Raw genomic sequence first — 27,535 nt, forward strand, 5'->3', positions numbered from 1 at the left:
TTTTTTGTACCAATATATGCCTTTTTTTTTTTTCTTAGGCAGCATATTTCTTTGCAAAGCAGACTACAATACTTTCACATGGAGGTCGCGGTCGAAAAGAGTATGGCCTCTGCTTTTCCTCTGGAAAATTTGCTCTGGAAGAAGGCCTACTCATTTATTCATAATCAATTCCCCACTTTTTTTCTGTTGGACATAGTGTGTTAGGTCTCCGTGAGCGAATTGGGTAGTCCAATTCATAATGATGTGTCTACAAGAACAAGGTGTTACAATCAAAAAGATGTTTATCCACTGATAAACATATTCCCAGACCTGTCACATTTTCCACTATGCTTTTAGGAAATTTGAATTATTGACTTCCTCATTTTTTCCTGTTGTAGGTAACAATGATGGAACACGTACCCAGTTTAATGAATGCTGTCTGCATGATCTACTGTACATCACCATACTACAACACATCAGAGCGCATGACATCTCTTCTTCTTAAAATCACTAATCAAATGATTAACACATGCAAGACATATCTACGTGAAGGTGTTTCCAAAATCTGGGATCTGGACAGGTGACAGAATTTTAATAATTTCATCTTATTTGTTAACACTAGAAGTAAAATCAGAGACAAACCAGTTATCATGAAGTGTTGGTTAGCTGGATTGACAGTGTTCTCAGCAAACTGTGTGATACCCTCAGATGTTTTGTAGGCGTCATTTCCATACGAACTAGTGGAGACATTTCAAGGTGAGGAAGGAGTTAGCTGCTCTATGGGTACTTGCAAAGAGCTATTCCCAATTGCTATGTACAGCACAAGAGGAAGCACAGAAGTGTTTGTATGAAACTCAACAAATGGGTGGTGAATGCTGACGTCACTGATACAAAAAGTGTATTTGAAGGATGAGAAGTAGCTAGGATAGGCTAGGAAAACATACAAAGGAGAACAAGTCGATTATTTTCATGCAAAAGAGATGGGGGAAGCCACATAAAATCATAAAAATGAGCATGATATCTCAAGTTATGCAAAGTAATGATTGGAACAGTCTCTTGAAAGAGTATAAATGAATCAAGATTATGGTTACTGAGGTGAGAAGGAAAAAGTGTTACAAACTTCATCAATAAATAGGTAGTCAAGATGTGTGTACTTAAGATACAGCCAAGTCAAAGATGATACAAGTAACAGGCCAGGAGATACCAGAGTAAATCAGACAAAACATTTGGATTCCTTCTGCATTTTGGTATGGGTAAAGGGAAGTTTTCAGATGTCATCTATGATCAATTAAGTACTGACTGTATAGATCCTAAAGAATTAATATAAATGAAAGTAGAATACAATTTTTTTGTATTCTAGGAGTATTTGAGAGAGACGTTCTTCCCCTTTGCTCATTTATTTGGTGCTGCTGTCACTGCAGAATTTTCTCTCTGTCCCAGTTAGAGGTTTCAATGTATAAAGTTTGGTCATCGTTTTAATTCCTGATGGTATTTTGGAAGCTGAAAAACAAAACCAAAGTGGAGGAACAGTCTTGGGTAAATGGCTGATGACTGATTTCCATGTCTCCTTTATATACCTTCTGTATAGTAGTACCTCATGGTTAATGAATAACTGGGTGTAAGATAACTGTGTATAACTACCTGTGACCTTAGTAACAGAGTTCCTTCTTCAGAGTTCCTTAGTAACAGAGCTCCTTCAGACTTCCTTCTTTATCTTTTTAAAGTAACAAGAAATTTCCTTATGCTTTCTGTAGTCTGGGTAAAACAAACAAACAAACCAGTCTTGTCTGCTTAGGGAAAAAAAAAGAAACAAAAGTCCATCAGCTAGACATAATTTACAGAAGATGAAGGAATGGCCATATTGCAGGCACTCAGTAGCTACCATTTGCCTGTTGTAAGTCCTCTCTGAGTTACACTTTGAAATTTTGGTTTGATGATAATAAAGGCTAAACTTAATAATATCCAATATGGATAACAAATTTAAAACAGGAACTTTTAATGTAATCTTTTTATTTTGAACGTTTTTCAGGTAATGTATAATTTTACATTCTTATTTAGCAGTTACCTGTCTGACTGAAATGTTCTGTTTTTATTTATGCTCTTTTGTAAAGCTCCTTAGGATGATTTTCTGTCTTTTGCACTTTTTTTGTCCAGGCAAGAATTGCTAAAGAGGATACAACAATGCATTTCCCTCAAAGAACAGTACCAAACGTCCTTTCAGAGAATTAGGGAGAAGCTAAAGGAAAATCCAAGTGGCAAGCAATTTGATTTCAGGTAAAAAACTCACTCTAATATTGAATCATATTCATATATAAGATTTATAAATGAGACATCATCATATCTATGGGCTACCTGAAAAGTTAAATGCTCAATTAAAATGTAATATTTATTATAATCAAATCATGAGCGTGTGGAGTTTATTTTATTTTTATCATTCAAGAAGTAAGCAGTAACAAGGTTTTTGCAAGTTGCTTGTTTATTTAGCAGATGTTCAAGGGAATTCATGGAATTTATGCATGTGCTAAATTAATGTGTATGTTTGCGTGTGGTCTGAAATCCTAAAAAATATAAGTTAAAAGACTCCAGTTGAACTTAGTCAGCTTTGGGCTAGGTTGTCAATCACAATGCCAAGAGTAGGTTTACCTGTATTAGCACTTAAATCATGGAACTTATCTTAGTGTATTATTCACATTTTGATCTCTTTTCATATGTATTGGTTTCAGGAATAACTCCTGTGAACCATGGAGAAGGTTTTAGTTGACATATGTAAGAATTAAGCATTTTCTGTGTTGTATCCATTATTTTAAAATGTTTTTTACTTTGTAATTACTACAGCATAGATTTTTTAATGTGAAACTTGGTAGTAATTCTGGTGGGATATATCTGGGTTAAATAGAAAAAAAATCTGATACAAATAGATATTTATAGTAATACTTCTGCTTTTTATCATCAGTGAAAACTATATTTTTGGAAAATTTGATACATTCTGTAAACGTTTGGAGAAAATTTCAGATATGAGCAATATTATGGAAAGCCTTTTAGAGCTCCAGCGTATAAAAATAGAAGGTATTGAAGAGATCAGTACTCACTACCAGAGCATTGCTACAAACACCAAATCAAAAAAGTATGATGTTCTGGATCACAGAAAACAGGAGGTACATTCACTCAGCACTTGTCCAATACTCACTTCATTAATCTTATGCTTTTCATTGGAGTTATGCAAAGAAGACTAAAATTTATAACAATGCATATAGCGTTTTCCTGCAGTAATAATACTTTCCTATGTTTTAATCCAATTTGAAATTTCTTGGGAGTATTTGGCTTTTTGTTTCATATGCTTTTGTAAATTTTTGATAAACTAGGTTTTGTGTGATAGGTAGTGATACAAGCAGCATTTCCTAAACTTGTTTGCTTTGAGATGCATATATTTTGAACTTCAGACCGAAAACTAATTCAGGCAGATCAATGCATCAAGTCCAGTTTATCTACTTGCAAGAGTTACTCAGTGCTCCTTAATGGAATAATGAAGGCAGTATCGACACTTAAGATACTTAGATGACTGTTTCAGAGTGAGAAGTGAATGATATCACCTCCAGCTCTGAACCACATGATGAAAAATAAAGTGACTTATAAAGTGCTTGAGACTCAAGTTCAGACTTGAATATCCTGGAACTGAGCTGCTTTTTTGGGATGTAGCATGCTTGCTTTACTGGATTGACAACCTCACAATGGAGATGCTAGAAATGTTGACTTACTCTCCTGCTTTCCTGAACTATTGCTTGCAGCTGTGCTTAAATCATATAAGTCCGGAGGACCTTTGGCTTTCTTCTGATAATAACCTTCCTTAGTCTGTAAAGTGCTCTAGAGAGCCTGTCTAATTTGCAGCTCTGGATAGGTTTCATGCCTGAACAGTGAGCTTAGCGCTCTCTTGTGGCAGTGCTAGGAGTAGCTGGGTGAGTGTACTGTGTTCTCTCTGATTAGCTTACTAGATTTCCTCTGCCTGTCCTTGTTCCTTCGCAGTACTTTGCGTTCATAAAGATGAATCTGTAATCAAATAGCCTAATTATTCTTATTTTTTGTTTGCTTTGCCTAGAATGTAAATGCCTTCATTACTGGTGTTGTCCCTGTCCTCTTTAATTCAGTACTGAACACATGTACTGGTCAGATAAAGCAAATTCCACAGAAACTTCAGGGAAATAATGTTGCATGAAATGAAAGCAACAGTATTTTCTTTTCTCTCTCTCTCTTTTTTTTTTTTTCTTTTACACTTTCCTAGTTTGAAAAAGACTACCTTGAATTTAAGAACCAAATTGCAACACTGTATGAGTCCATACAAGAATTTGTGGATTCCTGCTTTGAGAAGACTGTAACTGTAAGTAACTTTACAAATGCAACCTCCTGTTCTGGTGTTCAGAAGGGCTGAGTACCCACAACTCCTACTGTACTCCTTCATTACTGGCAGTGTTCTGCACTGTGCCGGTGGCTGCCTGAGATTAGGCAGGAGGACACTGAGAATACAAGCGTTCTAAAAGTAGCTTGCAGAAGTACTGGGAGTTAACGTTCATTGTTACTTAGTGCCAGTTGCATCTTTCCTTACCAACTTTATAACCCTATTTATTTTTATGGTTTATTTTCTTTCCTCATCCTAGTGCTCCCCATCCCTCTCCCACCATGCTATTGATACACTAGGATAGTCCTCCTCTCACTGTGTGTTGTACTGTCTTATTTCCATGGCTCAGTTTTCTTTCACTGTCTTTGGATTGACTTGCTTTTTCTTTCTTACTCTGCTCTCTGTCTTTCACTGTTTTCACTCCTGTGCTCTGTATATTCACTTGCAGTCCATGAGTAATGTTCACTACTGTGGCGCTTCCCTATCTTTCCTCTTGAAAGTTAGGTATGTTTTTTTTCCTTTAACAAAAAATAAATAAAAAATAAAGCTCTTGTAGGGACATATGTACAACATCCTTTTCTTGAGCCCGGTGAAGGGAAACAACTCATGTGTTTGACAGAAGTTCCAAGCTGTGGGGTAGGATTGTTGCAGATAATTAAAAAGTACATGCAGTATGACGAGAGAGAGTTCAGCAGTTCTTATACTGCAGCCCATTACTTATACTGTATCCCATTACTGGTAAAATCAAAGTGGTGAAGCCAAGCTAACGATTCTTTGTCATCATATATTAGTGCAGAAGTGAAAGAGAAGTTGAAAGTGCAGGGGGGAAACTTCAGTTCATTGTCTTCTCAACTGTAAGAATTCAGCCTGGAAGGGCTTCCGCGGGTTGCCTGTATTATATATTTGAATACATAATGCTAGTCAGAACAGGTGAGTTTGATGCAGAGTTGATAGCTTCCATTTCTTAAACTCTTAGTTGTTTGCCTGCCACAGGACAGTACAGATTCATGGACTCGTTAGCTTTTTTCTTTTACATTGAAAAGAACAGCATCTATGTGATACCTGACAAACAAAAAAGCAAAAGAAAAATAATGGGAAGATATCTGTAACCATCTATTATAAAAACTGAATCTGAATAATTTTTTGATGTGTATCTAAATTATAGGATGAACTAAAGGGGAAATGGAGAGTGATAATTTTAAAGAAAAGTAATTATATTTTATTAACATGAAAGTAAAAAAAAAGCTATACTCAGTATTTAAATTTTATTGATGGAGCATATTTAAAGATGCTTCCTGTTGCACTTCTAAGTTATTTCTGTCAGACAGGCAGGAGTAATGTAATAGTTTCTGCCATCTGTTGCCTTAATTTCAGTTCAGTTCATTAGTTCAGACCCTGCTCATGAAATGAGATGTAAATGAAGTAGGAGGAAAACTGTAGATGTTCTACCACAACTGTTTGGAGAAAAATAAAGAGTGAGGATTTGAGAGTCAGAAAAAAATTAAATGTTCCAAAATGGTCTGTGGTGGTGGCAGTTTCTTGTTTAAGAGTATAGTAAGTATATTGCATATGGGACAAAATACAACAGTTAAGTTCACTGACTTGTCTGGATGGCTTTTTCTGTGCTTTTTAGAAAATAACTTACGAACTTATGTAACTTATAAATAATAAAATCAAAAAAACACATCAGAGTTTGTGAACCATGACTTTTTGAACTATTAACATCTGCAGTAAATATTCTGTCCTCCTTTTTAGACTGAACAGATGCTGGGACTTCTGATGAAGCTTGAACAAATAGGAGAAAATCAAATTGATCTTAGTGAGAAGTACACCATTGTCCTTCAGCAATACAGTCGAGACTTAGACTTTGTTCAAAACCTCTACCAGAAGCAAAAAGAAAATCCACCTATACCACGTAACATACCACCAGTAAGAATGAAATAAATAAGAAAAATGACTTTTCTTCTTTACTTTTTAAGTTAATGGAAATAAAACTTCATATCTTCTGTGTTTTAGGTAACAGGGAAGATTATGTGGGCTCAGCAGCTGTACAGAAAAATTGACCATCCAATGAGATTCTTTAAAAAGAAAACCACACTTTTGAAGGTTGTAAATTATCAGAGGGTGATTTATGCTAAGTTCTAACACAAGTTATTAACAGACACGATTTATTTTTATACTCCTAAGTTCACTTTTCTAACTTTCATTCAGGCTCATCCAACAAGATAGTTTGTAGTTTTTGCTCCGGGATTTGAATTTATTTTTGCAGTGTTATTATTCTGTGAATCAAGACAGTTGCTTCCCTTGAGATGTGTAGCTGATGACTTGGGTGATTTTTTTTGTTCCTTCTGGGACTTGGTTCCTATTACTCCCGAGCACAGCACTGTTGGCCCTGGACCTATGCTTACAGCCTTCTGCCTGCTGTGCTCTGTCATGTAGAGGACTGCGATATTCAACTTCAAATACTTCATGAAAGAATACTAGTTTTATAGCTTCCTCAATGGCAAATCAGTCCCTTGCATAGGTCATACTGTAGACTTTATTTTATAGGCAAAAATCAGGAAAAAAAAAGTTGTTTAGAGCAGTTAAATACTTTAAAATAATTGAATTCTTATATAGATTTTGATATTTCGTGTCTTACATCATCTCTTAAGTAGCACAACTTAAATCTGTATTTGTTTTGTTTGCCTAATGGTGGTGAGGAAAAGCCTAATGGAGGACATTTCTACTATGTTAGGCTCATCACGTTGATTAAGTGGCATTTGCTTATTTATTGATTTATGTTTCCAGACACTGGAAATGAAAAAGGTTGTTAAGAGTTACAATAAAATGGCTGCGGTTCTTCTGGAATTTGAACTTATTTATCATAGAGCCTGGTGCAGGTTTGCTGACCAGGCTAGAAATGCTCTGTATGCTTCCTTACTAGTCAGGCACCAAGAAACCAAGGTAAATATGATTTATTCTTCTGTATTACTGTTGCATTGTTTAGTATTACCTATGCTACTTTAATTGTATCCTGTATAGACAAGCACAGCATTACAAAAATCTTCATGAGGTTAGAAAATAAACTGCTGTATCTGATGTAATCGTGTTCTTTTTCCTTTTTGTGTATGTTGCGATGCAGACTTGATCATGTCTCTTCTTCGTAAGACTCCTGCCTCATTCAGGACATATAAGAGGCAGTGCCCAGCAAATGCGTATCTGTTATAGACTTATCTATGTCTTTTTACATATTGTTTCATGTATTACTTTCTGTATTAACCAAAATTTTAGTCAAGGAAGGAATTTTTAATTAGGTCATGTCTTTCCTGTAGTGGTTGACCTCTGTATTGACTATATTGTGGTAATTAATTTGCTTTCAAAACTGCTTGCTGAGACAGAATATCTTACCATTCTTGCTTTACAGATGACTTTCTCTGCTCTGGTGCAGAGAAATTACAGTTTAAATGGGCATTTTTTGAATTAATGATTCTGTAAAGGACAACTAGAACCTAATTGTCAGGTTTGTTTAGCATTTTATGCCCTAAGAAATGTACAGAGACTAACCTTCACAACATTTCTCCCTGGTCTATAGTTGGAGAAACTGGCATCTCATGCAAATTAGCTTGCACAGAGACAGGTACAGAACTAGAATTAGACTTGATAAGTCACAGCAGTCAAGTGGTTAGGGCACAGTGAGGAAGGCACAGGAAACTGAAATCAGAGTAAGCTATAGTTTGATTAATACTCTGGAAAATCCAGATATTTGTACAGGAGCCTGAAGATCTGTGTAGAAATCGAAACATGGATATCTATTTTAAAAATCTTGGCTAGTCCTCTACATCTTGTGTCATATCTTCCAGATGTATCCCACTGCACATAACCACCAAACTACTGCCTTGTTTTCTTTCCCCCCTCCCTGTACACTTCATGAAGGAATTACTTGTAAACTTGGATCCAGTGGTCCTGGAAGTACTTTATGAAACAAAGTACCTGAAAAAAATGCATTTTGAAGTTCCAGATGTTGTCCTTGGCTTGTGTGCAGAGGAAGAACAGATTAAAAGTCATCACATGGAGTGAGTGAACACTTTATGGATTTGGTTCTCATCTGCAAATGGGAATCCCTAGCTTTGAGTCTCTGTTGTATGTGCTTTTGATTTGTTGTAATTTTTCTCTTTGATGGAGTTTAATTGAAATGTAATTGCTTTCCCCTGCCATTCCATAGTAATATTGTTAACATGCAGTTCTTTCTATCTCCACAAATGTCTCATTACTAGACAATGCCTACATGTTTTTCTTTTGTTACTACAACAGCTGCTCCATAAGTGGAGTTTCTAAGTACTGCTAAGGCATCTCTGCACTATAACATAGGCATTGCATTCCAAAATATTACAGTTACCATCAGAAGTGTTCTGTTACAAAAATAAGTTCTGGCTTCTAATTCTTGTTTGTGGAGCTCCATTATGTAGCTCTGTTTTCTTGTAACTATATTAGTAAGTCTTGGTTCAGAATTTGGCATCTTAGGGATTTGATGTCCCAAATGTTTTGAATCTAGCTTTTCTTATAAACAGTGTTATTACATACCTTTTCTCATGAGACAGGAAGAAGGGAACAAAAATACTGTGTTTTAAGTTTCCTGGTTTTTGACTCTAATTCATTTTCCTTGGAAGAAAGTTGCTCTAAATTGGTAACAGTCACCTTTCTGGAAGTACTTATTTCTCCAGTCTGGTTCTAGTGTTACTGGGAAGAAAGAGACCTATTCTGAGCTAGGAAGAGCTGTGGGAGGAGTTCTTGTTTTTAACATAGGGTCAGAACTTGCAACTGTTATTAAAAGAAAATGTGACCAAACTTCTGTATGTTTCAAATATCTGAAATAAGCACACTCTAAACATGGTCATGTTTTGCAGACTTCAGAATCTATTGATCAATTACAAAGAGTGTCTGAATGGAATTCCTGTTGTGCTGAAACCACTGATGAAGCCGTTCATAGGACAAGTTGAGGATGCCCTTGCTCCAGGCATGATGGAGCTGTCATGGACTTCTTCAAACATCAATAACTGTATGTAGTCAGAGAAGAAGTGGTGAACTGTTAATGGCGTTGTTTGGTGGTACTTGCCAGGTATTTCCTTGTCAGTTTTAGAAAGAGCATTCTGTCTATACAAGGGAAAAAATTTCCAGGTTCCTCCTGACAGACTAAGTCAGACATGAGTGAGTGGCAACTGTGTTTATGTCCTGCTCTAAACTGTGGTAATCAAGCCAGGGCTGCTCAACAGCTATCTTTGAACAGCCTTCGTTAGGTCATTTGCTTTACCAGATGTATCTTTTTTTGCCTGTGCTGGTCATGCCCCTTTACCCTTTTTATGTCCTGTCACATAAACAACCCACCTTTGCTCTTGTGCTAATGTGTCCTGATTTTGGTACCTGTTTTGGTATCTATGTTATGCTTGCCTTAGTAATTCATACCTAGCAATTTTGTTAAACCATTAGCCCCATTTTGTTGTATACAAACGTTACTCGATTCTGCTTTCTGCCATGTTGGCATCTTGTTAATGTAGTTACTGTTAGGGTTGGCAAACTGCGTACATCCTGTGCTGTCATTTCTTTCTGTTACATCTTGCAGTTTGTTATCTTTCTGTCTTGTTTATGTAGCCACAGGTTGGGGTAGGCATTTGTCTTCATACCTCGATAATATGAACCTTCTTTTCTCCTGTGTGTTTCTTAGAAATGTGTTTAGAAATGTAGACATACTAATAGGTTCCCCAGCAACAAAGTAGCTCTGTATACATTATTTTCATCTTACCTTTAAATGTTAGAAGTGACAGAGATGATGTACACGGAAGATATCTTCTATGTAGATATACTGAGTGTTATAAGAGCTGTTGACATAGTTACTGAAATGATCACCAGATGGTACTGCTGACAGAAGGGAGTAGGAAATTCTGGCTTGGGAAAATGATAATGCTTCATCATCCCTCTGGTGGCAGTCCGTACTGAAGTGGAAGCAAAATCACTGTAGAATCATGTTTTTTTGAGGTTCTCTCTTATTCTTAAGAATGAGACTTTCTGTCTGCTCACTCCTGGAAAATGGTTTGTGGGGTAAAAGTATTGGGTTTGCCTCCCTGCTCACCCCCTTCCCCCTTCTTTTAACAAATGTAAGTCCCTCAGTTGAGGTATTATAAATTCAGTTGCTGAGAGTACAGTGAAGTCACTAAGTTAGTTGATTTACATCTGTGTAACTGAGTAAATGGTTTGTCATGTTTGACTGCTATCCATACCGCTGTGTTGATGGGAGGGCCTGTATAGCCTTGACTTTTTAGCTTTCTTACAAATTTTAATGAGTAATGTTGCATCATATTAGGTCCTGTGCTTCAGTTCTGTTTTTTAATTACATGCCTTTTCATTTATTGAGCTTAAGCTGTCACATCACACTGCTGAAGTTATCATCCACTTTTACTTCTTTTTCCCCTATCAGTATCTCTCTGATCTGTTTCCAAGTAAGTGTCCACATAATGAACATATTAAGAGCTCTTCTCATGCCTGCACTCTGTTTTTCTTTCTCTGTGAAAAATTGGTTTGTGGAATGACCTCTTCACGTTAGGTAGGTAATTGTAGCCTGACTAGTACTAGAATGTGAAACAAGAGAGCAAATGTGGTGCTGTAATAGTATCTCTTATCTTCTCTGTAGAAAAATCTTCGTAACTTATGCTGAACATCCTAAAGGAGACATGACTAAATTCAAGGTTGAAAATAATAAGAGATATGCAGTATTTGGAGATTTCTGCCCAAATTCTTTTTTTTTTTTTCTAAGAAAATTTCTAAAATCCTCAATTATGCATAGAGTTTTTTCTACACAGCCAGTAAGAAACAACCGTATTCCTATCAAATACAGCATAAAATCAACCGCTATAATTATTTCATTGAAATGGACATACATAAAACCCTTGGCAAGACTTCTGTGTTGCAGTTCTGTGAGAAAACAATAGCTCATGCTTGTAAATCAGTTCTCAGTTGAGGCAGACTGTTGTTAGGTTTTCACTTTTTTTCTTCAAAATGAAAAGCAACAAGGTAAACAGGGACAGTTGCACGCATGGGTTTGTGCAGCTGTTCATTTGTGACTGTGCCATGTGGCACTGGTACACAGGGCTCTGACTGTTGTCTAAGGCAGGGCTGGCCACCTTTTAGCCCTTTACTTGACCTTTGTCTGACCTGAACGTAAAAAACAATGGCAAGGTTTTCTTTTGTTTGTGTTGTATCTTTGTCTTAAATGATTTTTTGTGCTTGGTTTACATAGTTTAGTAACACATCATACGGACGGTCATTACAATATTATTTACTCTGTACGCTATGTTAAGATAACATCTGCTATGTTAGTATCTGAATAGCTATAATTCAGGCTTTACTGGTTCTTGGATTAGCATTTGTTCTGGTGAAAGCTGGCTTTATTTTGACAAGGTAAAGGTTACACAGCAAGAATATCTGGGCTACCTACTCGTTCCAGCAGCTGCATCTGGAGTGCAATCTCCCTGAGAAAGGAATGTGTTTTTTTAGAGTATATATATATCATATCTTTTTGAGGATATGCAAAGTCTAACATGTCCAGAATGTATGTTGGACACTTACAAGTTAGACTGGTGCAGTGTGTACAAAATAACTCTAACCTGCCACAGTTGTGCTGAACTCACCGTGCATTTGTTTAACGTCTTAAGTGCATTGTTCCATCTAATATGTAGAAGCATGGGAGCCTGTGGCTACCTTCTAGATTAAAACTCGAAAAACTAAAGGAAAAAAAATGGTTTTAGGACTACCTGCTTTATATATTTTGAAAAAAAAGGGGGTGCCTAAAGAATTGGTTGGATTGTTTGTCCATTCCAGTCAATAAAAAAGACAAGACCCAATCATTAACTTCCTAATAGAAATAATTTTCTATTTAAAGCATCCAACAATTGGAAACTACTGTCACACTGCTGTATTTTAAATATCGTAGTGATTTCTTTCTACATACAGTAAGAAAAAGTACTGGTGATTCAAATGATACTCTCTGTCTAATAACCAAAGTCAGGAGACTTACTTCTTTCTTTTTACAATTGAAATATAGAAGACAGGGAAAGAATTTGTGTAGCCTATTCAGAAATAATTATTTTTTACCTAGTTTGGTAAACACATCTGTTAAAGGACTTACTTTATCTCTTTCCAAATTAAGTTAGATCATACACATGAAAGAAGAAATCTAGTGGTTTAACCAACATGTGATCTTGGCTTTAGGAATTTTAGCTATTGAATTTTTAAGTTGATTGCAATGATACAATACTTGCTTTCTGTCTGTATCTGTGTAGGAGAAACAAAATATTTTTTGGACCATTGTATCCTTTCTTTTTTCACTGTATTTTGTTAGTCATTTTCATTACAATGTTCCTTAATACACAGAAGAACAGGTGTTTTGAAGGCTTTTCTGCTATTTATTGTAAAATGGTTTCATTTAAAGACTCCAAATGCAGCAAGCCCATCATGTTTTGGTTTCAGGCCTTAATTCTATTTCAGGCCCTAATTCTATATTTTATTGTCATTAAATCGTCCTTTCGATGCAATACTTTGGGTGGTGGGAGAGGAGATTTAAAAGGTCTGTATTTTGCATGATTTATTTTCACTTTGTTTTCTTTACTTAGTTATTGAGAATGTTTATAGTACCATGAGGGAATTGGACTTTATAGTCAAAGAAGCTGCTGATACCCTGGAATGCAGAATTGAAAGAGTTCTGGAGGATATGTCAAACACTGCTCTGATAATTTTGCCAGAAGATGAACCTATGGATGTGCTTGCATTTCTGGAACAGACAGAAAATCTCGCTATCTCTACTGCTCGCAAACTGTCTCAGTAGGTTTACTGCATAGATTTGAAGACCTGATTTGGGAGGGATTATTTATGTATTACTTTTTTATTCATAAAGAATATACTTTTAAAAATTTATTCTTACTGTTACTGACTACCAGTCTGAAGCAAAATGATAGTCTCAGGATGCAGGGGAGAAATTCCCAAGTAACTTGAATACAGCAGATGTAAAATTGCATTTATAGTGCTTAGCATTTCATGTTTTAGTTCTTACGGCATTCTAATCAATAGCAAGAAAAAATGAGATAGTTAAGAGTTGAAGTGTCATCCCTATGCTAATTGCTTGATTCTTAATGCTAGCTAGCTCATGTAAGACTTCCCCATTCTCACAGGGCTGCAATTTTTTTAGTTTATGATTATTTTCCAGGATACAGCAAGTTAGTTCCGTTCTTCTCCAAAAACATGAGAATAAATACACTCACCTTGTATTTTTTTTGTTTTATTTTTAATAATTCTGATTGCAGAATCAAAAAAGATATCAAAAACTTAACTAACATTATTTTATTGAATCATCTTGTTATGCCTGCTTTTTCTTTCTTTCTCTTTTTTTTTTTTCTTTTTTTTTTTTGAACTATAGCAGGAAAATAACTTATTTTTCTTTAATGATTTTGAAGTCCAGTTGAATCAGATATGGTAGAGTCTGACAAATGGTTTTCTGGATAGTCTGCATATCTCAGTTCTCTGTATGACCAAGCAGTAGGAACAAGCTGAAAAGTATAAGGGCATTTTCCTGCATATACGGCTCTTCAGAGTGCAGTGGAATTGGGTGTGTGCACCTGGAAATAAGCAAAGAGTATTCATTATGTTTGATTCCCTGTGTGTGACTGTAAGGTTGTTTTTTTTTAGGCAGAGTCAGCAAGTGGAATGCTGTGCATATGAATTGGTAGATACTCTTAAGCACAGGCTGAAAGCAGATGCCAGAAGAACTCTGGAGGTAAGACCAGTACAAAAAGTAACCCCCAGTATAAAAAGTAACCTTTTATAACCTACTCAGATACTTGATATTTCATTTATATGTTGGACAATATGGTTATTTTCCTAAAAAAAATCCCTTTAATTCTTCAGGATTCATATACCTGTACACATCTTGACACGAAACAGAAAACACGCTGCCAAGAATGCCTATCTTGTTGTTACTATAATCTCATGGGACAGCTTTGTCAGAAGAATACTGACTCTTTAGTCAGATGTGAGTCTTTTGCTTTCATATATGTTTAGCTTTTTAATATTACTTTTTTTCCCAAGCTTATTGTGGCAAAAAATATAATCTCACTTAAATATTTGTGTTTATTTAGGCACGAAGATTTCCTTAGAGTCCTTGAGACGTCGATTGCGTGTTGTTGACTCTAGGTATCAGATGACCAAGTCTGTAGAGCCACAGAGGGTTCCTTTGTTCAAAACTGAATTTCAACTATCTATTCCTAATGTTGTCTTGAGACCAAGTCTTGAAGATATTCAGGTAACAGAATAACTGGACATCTCAGTCATTTTTGATAAAAACATTTATAAATGCATTTTAAAACAAGATGTGCAAGTTTAATCTGGTATTACCAATAAAAAGAGGGGAGGAAAAGATGAAAAGTCACTTGAATTCATGTGACATCACTGGGTGCTAAGATCAAAGTCATCGATTAGGTCTGTTATGCAGACCAGTAGAATCAACTATTTTCCTAAAAGCTCAGTAACTCCTGTTCACAACCCTTTACTTAGAGGCAAATATTTCAAAGCAAATACAAAACCAAAAATGAATGCCATTGATACAGCCTGATTTGATATCATTGATAAAGATATTTAAACAGCACTTATCCCAGTACAGACCCCTGAGGAGACCCCAGACTCATCACCGGCCTCCACCTGGATATCAAGCCATTGACCACCAATCTCTGGATGCAGCCATCCAGCTAATTCCTTATCCACCGAATAGTTCACCCTTCAAATCTATCTCTCTCCAATTTAGAGATAAGGATGTTGTATGAGGATCATGTCAAAGGCCTTACAGAGGTCCAGGTATGACATCAGTCGGTCTTCCCTTGTCAGTTTATGCAGTCACTCAACCATAGAAAGCCACCAGACTGGTCAGGCACAATTTGCCCTTGATGAAGCCATGCTGGCTGTCTCGGATCACCTCTTTGTCTTGCATGTGCCTTAACATTGCTTCCAGGAGAATCTGTTCCATGATCTTTCCAAGCACAGAGGTGAGGCTCACTGGTCTGTAGTTCCCCTGGTCACGAACTCATCCAGGACATGGTCACTGCAGCCCTGACTGCCTCTAATGTTAACCTCTTTAGTGAGTTCATCTGCACTGGTAACCACCAGGCCCAGTATCGCTTCTCCTCTGGTTGGTTTATCTAATAGCTGGACCAGGAAATTATCCCTGATGCACTCCAGGAGTTTCCAGGATTGCTTGCAGCCTGCAGTGCTGGTTTCCCAGCAGACATCCATGTGGTTGAAATCCCCCACCAGGATGAGTGCCTGCAAGCGTGATGCCTCTTGCAGCTGAAGCAGGAAGGCTTCATCCGCAGGCCTTCTTTGATCAGGCAGCCTGATGTAGACCCCAACCATAAACTGTCCTTTGTCGGTCTGGTCCTTAACTTTTACCCCCAAGCTCTCAACCTGTCCCTGGCAGTTTCTCAGAGGGAGCTCTTTGCAATCTATCCATTTCTTAACATAGAGAACAACATCCCCGCCCCTCCTCCTTCCCTGCCTATCCCTTCTGAAGAGCTCGCAGCCCACTATTGCAGTGTTCCAGTTGTGCGATTCGTCCCATCACATATCTGTGATAGCAATTAGGTCATAGTTTTCTAATTGAACCATGGTTTCCAACTCCAACTTGAGGGTTTGACCAAGATCCTAGAACCCAAAAGCAGAGCATTCACCTGATCTGTTTGTCTCCCTCTTCCTGGGTCCCAGTCTCCAATTTGGAGGAGCACGCTAGCTGTGCTCCTCTGATCCCTTCAACATCTTTCCAAGGGACATAAAGTCCCCTTTGATGTTTCAGAGTCTTTTCATTGCTGCATTATTCTACCCTACATGAAAGAGTAGGAATGGGTGGTTCCTCTGGCTTTACCAGGTTTGGTAGCCTCTTCATATCACGAATGCGGGTCCCCAGCACACAGAAAACCTCTCTAGAGAAATTGTATGGACAGAAAATTGGTGCTTCAGTGCCTCTCAGTGAGGAATCTCCAATTACTAACACCCTTCATGCTTTTTGGTGGCACTGGTTCTAATGCATGTGGTTGGTTGTTCTAACTTTGTATGGTTGTCATTTCCCACGTCCTGACCATTACTCCTGTGCTCTCCTTTTTCCAGCCCCAGGGCATTGTATCTGCTGCTTAGGGGCACTTGGGGACAAGGGGGAGATCTTTTGTTCTGAGCAGAGGCAAGGGTCCAGTCTCCCTTGTCTTGTGAGTCAGCCAAGTCCGTCAGCCCAGGGTTGGAAGCCAGCTTACCTGCCCCTTGCCAGGACTAAAGGCAGGGCTGTCGCTCAGCCCGTGTCAGCACACAGTACCATGCATCAGTCTCTCACTCAGATCCCACACATCAGGCCACGGAGTGTAATTTTAAAATACAATAGGTAGAAAATGTTATATAATAATTTATACAGTTCCGTGCCTAGATTACAAACTAGAACGTCACAAATTCAGACAAATTTATTCAGACTTTCTGATGTGAAAATGTAATTTATAATAACTATGTTTATAACCCTTTTAAGGGGAAATAGTGCTATAATAGTTATGATCCCCAGTGATTCATGATTAATGTTCATAGATTTGTCTTATTCTTGTTTGAAAAACACATAAAGGTAGGAGGACTGACTTCAATAAAGCTTTATGGAGTACTCTTTCCCATTACAAAATATATTTTGGATGATCCTACTTCATGCTTATTAGAATATTTCTGATAAAGATAGAAGTATAACTTTTCCATTTTTTTTTTATGGAGGATCTTTTTTTTCTTCTTCTTTTTTTTTTTTTTCCTCTTTCTTGTCATAATCTCCCTTTGTGCTCAAGGTAAATGTTTTACTGTTTTCAGAGTGCTGTAAACAAAGCAGTAAATATAATATTATCAATAGCCAAAGATATCCCCCTGTGGAAATTTGCTTACTTACATCATAAGCAGCAGGTGAGTGTTTTATTTTGATTATTTTAAAATTTCAATATTTTGGTTAACATTTCTTAATTTCATAAGAATATGTTCTGCAGCAATACTTTGATTAGTAATGTGGGAGATATTACTTTTAAGTGTCAACCTAGATTTTAATGTCTAAATCAAGTAATTGAACAAAAGAGTAATCATTTATAATATTTATGTTTGGTGTTTTTTAGTATTAAAAACAAAAGTAGCTTTACTAGAAATCTTTTAAAAATACTGTTCAAGTGTGACAATGATGTGTGAAAACTAATGTTATCCATGAGTACTTCTAGCTGAGTATAAATTATTGTTAGTTTTCCCAAGCAAAAACTGAAATTTAAACTCAAGTAAATACAATATACATATTTTAACCGGCATTAAAATGAGCACTAAAACTTTGGGAAGGTCTGGGGTATAGATAGAAACTCAAAGTTGCTGATGTACTCAAATTTGCTGATGTACAGAAATGCACAATAATGGTAATCAGATGGCCTTAAGTCCATCCTCTAAAAATGAAATACAGACCTATGCTGAAAAGCGTCCTTTAAAATATATCTTCCTATTTTGTCAATCTGACATAAAAAACCGATCAGCACATTTGAATGAAAAGAGCCATTCAAGTCCTGGAAATAAAAATGAGCAATTAGGACAGAGTGAGTTGATATGTGTTTTCCCAAGCAGATTTTCTGGCTTATTTCTAAGCAGCCAACTCTGAACTGCCTTCAGCACTTTTTTTTGGCCAAGAAATGAGGATCGATTGTAGTTCTGTGCTACAAGAGGCAGGAAGACCTGAGCAGCTGTGTAGGAGCAGGAAATAGCACAATTGTACTAGTGTGTGACACACATTTGACAGAAGTCATTCAGAGATGATTAATATGCGATTAATGTGCGATTCGTCCCACCACATATCTGTGATAGCAATTACATCATAGTTTTCTACTTGCACCATGGTTTCCAACTCCAACTTGAGGGTTGTCATGCTCCGCATGACAAATATTTTTAAAAATTATCTTTAACCCTAGAGCTATAGTTCTGTAAAAATCAAATTTAAGAACGGGAAGTATCCTAGAGTCTTTCTTTGCACTTTCTATCTGGTCATAGAAGTACTTATTGTGTATGCATTATTGGGCATTCAATAATGTAAAATAAATAAAACTCCTGAACATATGTTTATTCTTGTTTAATTTATGCCAGGTTGAACAGGCTGTTGCCATAGAGCTAGGTGATGAGAACAAACTCACCAGGATGGTGGCACTGAAGCCTTTAGACAAGCAGATCATCGAGCATAAGGATGTAAACAAAGTGGTGATCCAACTAAATACAGTTATTTTCTCTCTTAAAACTAAAGCGGCAGATCTTCTGAACAGCTTTTCTGAATTTTCAGTCATCTGGAACAAGGTTAAATACATATTTAATGAAATATTTAGCTGTATTGGGAAATGTTCTACATAAAATGTTTAGGGTTGCATTAGGAGACTGGATGCTTGGTTTCATAGTAGAATATGTCTATGTATGTATGTCATTCTTTACCATTCAAACTATCTAACAAGAAGGCAGAAAAACAAAAAAGAATGTTGGGAGCATAAGCAAACTTATGCTTTCATATGCTTATACATCTTTCTCACAGCATCTTGTCTGTAAAGGTAATAAAAAAGAATTATTTAGCAGAATCTCTGAGAAATTGCAGACTTCAAATCTTCTGAATATTTAACTGACTAGCTCTCCTTCAGCAAGCACTGCTGAAAGCATTTTTTCTATTTCTTCACAAAAATGATAAACTCAATCTAGGAAATATTTACAGTAATGCAGATTCCAAAGCAGAATGGAAAGCTGATAGAGTTGTCTTCATTAGGGAGTCCTATGACATAAATTGTAAAGCTCCAAGCAGTGTTCTGGCAGGAGATATTTCATGAATATCATTTCATGAGATTTATCACCTTGTATACATGCTGACTAGTGAAATGCAACCTTGCGGGGGAGAACAACTGCTGGTCTTACCTATCAAAGATGCTGTAGTCAGGCAGAGAAACAAGTAATCAAGATTAATTTTCTATTTGTAACTGCTTACTATTTTTAACTTCTCCTTCCTAAACCAACTTATAGGCTATATTAGTGACCACCATATGCCCACAGCTGACTCCTTTGCAGTTAGAGTTCAGGCTGAGACAGGGCGTTTTCACCTCTTTTGGCTTCTGGGCTTTCAAATATTAATGCTTATTTACCTCAGTTTTTGGAGATACTGACTGGGCTAACCACACATTGATGGTATGTTCTTTCCCACAGACAAGGGACAATCAGATTAGATGATGCGGTAGCACGATAATGCTTCTTTTCACTAAAATCTTCAAAAAAGTTAATTTGCTCCTTAATCTTAAAGCTCTTTAGGACCTGGCACTGTTTCCCCCACTCTATATCATTTCTGTCAGACCATTGGGAGATACCACTTGTAACTGCTAAGTAGAATGGAGAAGCCATATCAGATTCTCAGAGACCTCATGGTGCAGACTGTCATTGAGCTGGATAAAAATCATCTGTGTGTAATAATATAGCACATTTATTTAGACCCTATGCTGGTGATTCTGAAGCTCTCACTTCTGCAGAGACTAGCATACCTTACTAAAAGGCAGGATGTCACATCAGGGGTCTATTCCCTTTGAACAAGCTTCGACAAGCTAAATGCCCCTTCTTCCCTTATACCCATTCTTCCCTGCCCAAGTGTGGTTGCTGGCCTTGAATACCCCTTCCTCCTATGTTTGTAGCTATAAATTGTAGTTAAATATACTCTTTCAGGAAGGGTGAAGGTGGCTGAGTACCATCACTACCATTTAAATAGCTGTTAGAAGTTGTGAGCTGCTTTTGCTGGTTGGCAGATGGAAGGGAAGCTGGGAAGGAAATATTTCCAGCAAAGTTTCAGAAGCTATGCTGTAAATTTCATAATAATTTTGTATGGATAAGGGATAGCCTGATTGGTGTCAGTTTTTGAATTATAGATAGATTTCAAATGTTTTAATAAAGAATACTGTAAAGAGAGTAAGAATCAGGAAAAGCAGATCAAGTGAAGCAATCTGATCTTAATACTTATATCTTCAGCTCTATTAGAGAGGGATTATTTGTGTTTGCACAGTACATTGAACAGCTGAATCCCACATAGGCTATTGTAATACCAATGCTAAGTAATAACTAAAATAAACTTTTATATAGGATCCAGAGGAAAAAGTGAAGGAATTTATAGAGACTAAACCAACAATGGCTGAATTCCAAACTCAAATCAGATGCTTCTCTGTAAGTATTATGTCTTTAATAAAAATGAAAAGTTCAGAGAAATTGTAGTGAAATTAAACACTGATCACTTCTGTTTTTCGTAGCAATTAGAAATGCAAATCAGAGAACTGCCAAATCACCATGTACTGGAATCAGTGGATATTGCAACAGAGTCACTGAAAATATCCTTAATTCAAGAATGCCGTTCAAGACAAAGAACATTTGGATTAGCTTTGAATAAAAAGTCTGCCACAGACATGGATGAAATTTATTCATTCATTGAAAATCTTAGCAAGAGATTAAGCAGGCCTATCCAGGACCTTGATGATGTTCGGGGAGCAATGGAAGCATTAAAAGAAATTAGAGAGAATGAGATTAGAATTGACATGACAGTTGGGCCTATAGAAGAATCTTATTCTGTGCTTCATAAATACAATCTGCTCTTTCAAGATGGAAACACAGAAAGAGTTGATGGATTGGCTTATGCTTGGAAGAACCTCAACACACAGGTATCACAGCTGTGTTGTTTCTCAAAACACATCTGTAGCAAAGTTATTGTCAGTCTTTTTAATGTTGGAATACCAGAGGAAAACTATTTTCTTACTTAAAACTCTCTGTTTTTTTCCATCTCTTTACTCCTGTTTTTCCTCTTTGTCTACATTTAGGCATTGCAGGTTGAGGACTTGCTGCTGAAGGTACAGCCAAGCATGAAAACAGATTTACTGAACGGTGTTCAGAAATTCCAGATTGATACTGCAGAATTTTACAAAGACTATGATGAAAAGTAGGTGAACTGTTATGCAGTACAATTATGCTTCATTAGGGATTGTTCAAAAATGGTGCATCTAAAGAGCTTCAGAAAATAAACACAAAACAGCCTCAGTATACATATGACAGATGATTAAAAAAAAAAAAAGCCTAATTTCAGAATAATGTAAGTTGGGCAGATACTGTTACGGTTATAGATTGAATACCACAATTTCAGTGCTGGAGCTGGTGAAATTCCAGAAGTGTTAATAGGTTGGGGAAAAACAAAACAAAACAAATCCTCAGTCCACATCCAAATTTAAAGTCTTTTGCGGGTTCTAAACTCAACAAAGTACGTAAGCAGATATTTAAGCATGTAGGTGGTACCTTGGAAGTGAGTGGAGATTCCAGTTCTGGATGTTTCCAAGTTCATTGAGTTCTCTTTACAAGTATGTTTACTTTGGCTTTTAAATTTAAATTGTGGAGTATGCATGCTTCATTGGACACCTCCAATGCAAGTGGTGTAGTGCAAAGGAGGGAAGACAGGAATTTGTTTTGCTGTGATCTGTTGTGGTTATAGGACAATAAATGCACAGTGTGTGTGTTCTGGCAAGGAAGTTAATGTCAGCTGCTGATCCTGGATGTGCACTGCTTGAAGCCATACTGGCAGTGCATTTGTGTGCACACCTGAAAACTCAAGCTATAGACACATGGTAAATTTGCCCCTAAAAGGAACCCAATAGAGCGCTGAGTTGCTCTGTACAGATGCATGCATAGTACAGACTGCAGTTCTGCTCTCTGAGTTGTCCAGAGAACTTCATGGAAACCCCTTGTGGCTGCTACCAATTGTACGGATCTCAGAGCATCCCCCTCCTGGAGGTTCAGCTGCCTGGGTCAGGGCCAGCTTAAAGCTAGTACATCTGAGGGCTCCACTCTTCCTTTGGTGGTCTAGAACAGAGCACTCACAGACAGCTTTGCCAGGAGGCCTCAGCAAGGGCTGAAACCTCTTTCTGTGCAATCTGCTTTTAAGCTGAGGCTTCACTGCTTGGCCCTCCCTTCTGACCTAGAGCTCCAGCTGTGTCACACCTATGCCTGTGCCTGGACATGGACCCTGCTGAGTTGAACCTAGATCCCAACACACAGACTTGCTTCTCAGCCCGCTCCCACTCTGAGCTTGCTTGGTAGCCACTGGGCTGCGCCTCATCCTGGTTGCCTTGATTAGACCTGTTCCTGACGCTGATTCACTGACACACCTTCCCTGCTTGACCTTGGTCCTGCATAATTATTGTGGACTTGTTTGAAGATCTGGACTCACTTAAACCTGACTGTCTTCCCTGTGGCCTGCCCTGCTCTCATTCCTTAGGTGTGCTGGAACACCAATCCCCACTGATCAACCGTGTAACTGCTTTAAGCTCTTGGTTCAGTTTTCCGTGCTAAGTAGCCAGCGCTCACTGCTCTCTGATGCCCATGTACCTGTATTTCTTTATAGAATTAACCATGGCACAGCAGAAGATGATATCCTTGCAGTTCTCATCCCCAAATATTGTTGTGATGCAGACAAGAAGTCATCCCAGACATGAGTGCTGGGTATTACACTCAGTCCTCCAGATGAGATGGATTCATTAGGGCAAATTCTTTTATTTTTTCTGATTGTTTAATTATGGTTCTAGTACCAGCTACCACAGTTTTCACCCCTGAAATATACACCTACTGTATTTCCCTTTTTAAGAGTATGAATGTGTTTTGAAGAAGAAACAAAAAGAAACGGAAAACAACAAAACAAAGCATTTGTAGATCTTTTTAGCTCTTTGTCGTATGTATTGGTAACAGATTAATTGTATTATTAGAAAATCTGTTGGGCTTGCTGTCAAGGGATACTCAATATGTAGTGTTGGGACATGTATTTTCTCTTTCTAATATCTATTATGAAGATTTCTAGAAAAAAAAAAAGAAAAAGGAAATGTTAAATACTGCTCAGTAAGTCAGGCCTGTATGCTGTTGTGCTTCTTTGTGAAACCTGTATGGTTGATACTTGCACTGATTTTTTTTTTTTTTTTTTTCCGAATTTTCAGGGGCCCCAGTGCGGAGAATGTTCCTCCCCATGAAGCAAGTGACAGACTACAGATTTTTCAAACTAAATTTGATGAACTGTGGAGGAAGTATATCTCTCTCTCTGGGGGGGAAGAATTATTTGGTCTTCCTATCACAGGTACTTTCTTGGGGAATGTGGACACCTGGTCCTAGGCTATTATATAGATAATTTTTTTGGTGGGCCCTGCTAAATGCATTTAGTGTTGGATTCATTGCAGAAAAATTCCTTGCAGTAAATTGTAATTGTGTTTCCTATGAATTGTGTGAAAAAGTGGCTGTCAGTCTGCATATACATAAACATCAAGTGAAAAAAAAATGCACTGCTCCATGCATCTCAGGAAGGATCCAACTGCTCAGCTCTCTGACTTTTTCTGTTCAGAAAACAGAGCTTTTTTTCAGAGAACAGAAAAATCTATAATATCTTTATGACTCCTAATCAGACACGTTTCAAGTTTGGAGACCACCATGTGAATTACAGTTACAGCAGAAAGTATGACAAGCACTTTTAGGTACATACTAAATTCAGTATTTTCTTCTCTGAAGACATAAGCAATAATCACGATATATTTAACTAATAAGTCCCAAAGAGAAAAACTGAAGAAAACATTTCAGTTAAGGAGGTCTATTTTAAGTAATTTTATTGCATAACATATGTTATATTTCTATTTCAAAAGCAACTGTTCCCGTCCACCCCACAGCCTCTGCTTCTGAAGTAAATAGCACAAATTAATATGGGGGGTATTTTAGTTCTTGTATAAAATCACAGTATATTTCTTGACATTTCAACAACTTTTTCAACATTATCTCCTTCATAGAGATAGGTGAAGCACCTCCCATGTAAGATTACATTTGCCATTGTAGAAGAATATTTATTAAAAAACAGCAATCTAAATAATTGCTGTGCATTAAAATCTGGTGTCCTTACATAATGTAATTACAAAAGTTTGTCGTATTAAACACTAGAAGACTGCAAAGATGATTTGATGCATTTATTAAATGTAAATTTTAGAAATACATGGATTTTTATGTTCATGGATACAGTTGTACCTAATTAACATTCACAAATTTCTCTTTTTAAAATTTGAAACAGAGTATCCTGAACTGCACAAAATTAAACGTGAGCTTTCATTGCTTCAGAAACTTTACAGTCTTTATAATTCAGTTATTGATAATATCAATGGATACAATGAAATGCTTTGGAATGATTTAAATATTGAAAAAATCAACAACGAACTTCTGGATTTTCAAAACAAGTAGGTTGTTATTTATTGAAGTGTGTGCAGCTTTTATTTCTCACTTTTCTGTGTTAATTATGTTGTGAAAATTACCCTGAGGGGCAAAAATATCTTGATTTATTTCAAACTCAGGCTCGCTTGAGTGCTCAGCACAGTTGCACTAGTTTCAGACTGGTCCAATATGCAGTCGGCACATGATCTTGCTTAGACCAGCCTGTGAGTCACTGTAGGCTTTGCGGGGTATTGTAACATTGTAAGTTGTAGGTTATTTAATGAATAAAATTAACTGAAGGTACGTAAAACTGAGGCAAGGTGATTGTAAGCAGGAATAACCTTCATAGCTGATGTATAGTCTTTTCAGTGAGTTAGTTTACAGCTAATTAATTGTTAGTCTGGGTTGTCAGGCAGAATTTTGATGTTACTGTCTGCTTCTGTGCATTTGTATGGAATTAAATTAGTTCAGCAAGGGTAGGTACTCACACTGAATTCCGAGAGGTTATTTCTGAGGTTTGAGAGGAAGAATGTATTTTCCACATTATGTACAGGATAGCTGTTAGGTGAAATCATTCTTTGCCAAAATCAAAGGAATTTTTCTTCTGTGTTGGTAAGGACACACCTTCAATTTTGAACAGCTATGGCTGGGTCTGTAAGACTTCCATTGTCCAGCTTGTAATTTCTCTGTTCCTTCAGAGGCAGGGGCTCATGAATCAACAGTTTTTTTTTTTTTCGTTTTTTTTTTTTTTTTTCTCCTGTCTCTCAGACAGCTTTCTTTGAATTCTGATTTCTGGCACTGGAGGATGTACAGAGTTGCTAGAAAAAAATGAATATTGTTACAGTCAAAAGTGGAGAGTTGATGTTCAGACCTTAAGTATTCTGTGCATCCATTCGTTCCTTGAGAGTAGTTATCTATTCCAGTCTCTCTTTTGCTCTTAATGGGTTTACAAACTCTATGTCAGAAACAAATTACATGCAAAAGTTTGAAAACAAATATGTGGTATTTTTATCCTATCATCCAGAGGGAAAACACATCATGTTTTTTTCTAATGAAAAACAGATGAAATGTTTTCTATATTCTTTTATATAAACATTTTCTTCACTTCTTTATGCAGTGGCACTTATGACTTTCTCAGTGAGTTTTGTCAAGACAATTTCATACTCAATATAAAGAGCCTTCTCTTCTGCAGAGCCTTTCTTCTGGAACAGCCAGCCTCTTTGCTTCACACATAGTTCTATCAGCTTTTGATTTTGGATTCACCAACGTGACCTGAGAGAGACTGCAGTGTATTCGGCATGTCTTTCAAGAGTTTGAGATCAAATTTTTTTTTCCTCTCTCTCATTCCATGTCTTTGAAAAGTGTTGGAAAGGTTACTTGTGCTCAGGCTTTTTAGTCATATGGTATTTTGAGCATGTCACCATTTTATCAAGGGCCATTTCTGTAGACACTGAAGGGGTGTGGTAGAGATTTTCTTCCTTTCTTAGAAAAACTGAGTGAATGAATTAGTTTTTAGTCATTAGTTTAAAAAAAAATATTATTTTTTTAGATTAATGGTAAAAATTAATGTATTTAAAATATATCAGCTGTTCAATAAGTCTGGATATCATTTCAGTAGAATTCTGTAATCCACATCATCATTATTTCTACGTATAATTATGTTTCACAGGGTGGGATAAGTATTCTTATGTTGTCTTTTAGTGGAACTCAAAAGGAAGCCACTGCATGATAACAGCTTTGAACATTATGTGTTCCTATTTACTTCACGTTCCTTTTTATTATCCCTCAAGTGATTTGGAGCAGGGAGACCACCAATAGGCAGTAAACATTTTTTATAATATAAGTCTAACCCAGTACTATTCTTCTTTTGGCAGACTTCAGACTTGCTAGCATTATTGCATCAAGCTATTCTCTTTAATTCTGGAGAATTTTAAACAGTGTACAGGGAATACCCACAGAAATAACTAAGATGGTATATTGTGTTAAGAAATGGGCAGGAATACTGGAAATGCTGGTAGTATTTTCACATAATTCTAAAGATACACATAGTTCTTTAGTGTAATGTTCTTTTTTGCTACCCCTTTTAAAAAATAGTAGTATAATAGAAAACAGAATCATGAAAAGAAGATTCTTAAAAATCACTGTTGGTGCAAATAATTCCATTTGAAAAGAGATTAAAAGGATGAATGCTTATTTTTTTTTAAAAAAAGCATGTGGAAAGGAACATTATAGAAGTTTACAGTAACAGCTAGAGGGAAATTTCCCTTTTATAATAATGTTACTTTTTCCCTTTATAATACTACTTATTTTATTAAGAGAATGTCCAGTAAGTCTAAGAAGGAAATTTAAACTTGACAATGAAGTATTTTTTAATGTAGAACATAAGGCATGAAACTTGTTAGAAGTTATTGCTGAGATCAAAATAAAGAAAAATGTTCTTTGTATTTAAAAACGATCCGTTTTCATTACCAGGTGAAGAGATCCATTTCCAATCACGAGCCTAAGGCAGTGTTTGTAAGAATGTTTGTTGTTGTGCCTCAGCATAGAAGTAGCTAGAAACTGGTTCTTAAAGCCTTATACACACATGGAAGAATATATTTTTATATTCTACAATGCTTGTCTCTAGCATATTTGATATCGTCTGTTGTTGTATTCAAGATGAAAGACTACAGAGATCATTGCAGTGCTGTGGCAGTATGCATATGTTCATAGACTCATAGAATGGTTTGGGTTGGAAGGGACCTTAAAGATCACCTAATTCCAACTGTGCTGCCATGGGCAAGGATATCTCCCATCTACCTCACGCCAGCACGCAGTGAAGAATTCACACATGCTCCTGTGTTG

At 36.7% G+C, this 27,535-nt stretch overlaps 1 protein-coding gene across 7 annotated transcripts in view; it reads left to right on the forward strand.

Moving 5' to 3' along the window:
- Positions 1 to 27,535, forward strand: part of LOC310895394 (dynein axonemal heavy chain 5-like) — a 154,055-nt gene that overhangs the window by 15,572 nt on the left and 110,948 nt on the right. For 4 of the 7 annotated variants that reach the window (XM_083826723.1, XM_083826725.1, XM_083826724.1 and 1 more), the window contains 20 exons: positions 378 to 559; positions 2,134 to 2,253; positions 2,933 to 3,134; positions 4,256 to 4,351; positions 6,125 to 6,298; positions 6,386 to 6,475; positions 7,160 to 7,315; positions 8,285 to 8,424; positions 9,256 to 9,407; positions 13,012 to 13,219; positions 14,081 to 14,168; positions 14,300 to 14,423; positions 14,530 to 14,693; positions 17,267 to 17,356; positions 18,560 to 18,763; positions 20,567 to 20,647; positions 20,731 to 21,135; positions 21,292 to 21,410; positions 23,446 to 23,582; positions 24,555 to 24,717. In XM_083826723.1, the coding sequence (XP_083682849.1) occupies positions 378 to 559; positions 2,134 to 2,253; positions 2,933 to 3,134; positions 4,256 to 4,351; positions 6,125 to 6,298; positions 6,386 to 6,475; positions 7,160 to 7,315; positions 8,285 to 8,424; positions 9,256 to 9,407; positions 13,012 to 13,219; positions 14,081 to 14,168; positions 14,300 to 14,423; positions 14,530 to 14,693; positions 17,267 to 17,356; positions 18,560 to 18,763; positions 20,567 to 20,647; positions 20,731 to 21,135; positions 21,292 to 21,410; positions 23,446 to 23,582; positions 24,555 to 24,717 (3,095 nt within the window). Of the gene's footprint in view, positions 1 to 377; positions 560 to 2,133; positions 2,254 to 2,932; positions 3,135 to 4,255; positions 4,352 to 6,124; positions 6,299 to 6,385; positions 6,476 to 6,523; positions 7,316 to 8,211; positions 8,425 to 9,255; positions 9,408 to 13,011; positions 13,220 to 14,080; positions 14,169 to 14,299; positions 14,424 to 14,529; positions 14,694 to 17,266; positions 17,357 to 18,559; positions 18,764 to 20,566; positions 20,648 to 20,730; positions 21,136 to 21,291; positions 21,411 to 23,445; positions 23,583 to 24,554; positions 24,718 to 27,535 lie in introns of those variants that run through there. The other 3 variants (XM_083826726.1, XM_083826728.1, XM_083826729.1) reach the window with 3 other exon arrangements.

Source organism: Anser anser (genome assembly GCF_964211835.1).
Source record: "Anser anser genome assembly, chromosome: 2".
NCBI classification, from domain to species: Eukaryota; Metazoa; Chordata; class Aves; order Anseriformes; family Anatidae; genus Anser; species Anser anser.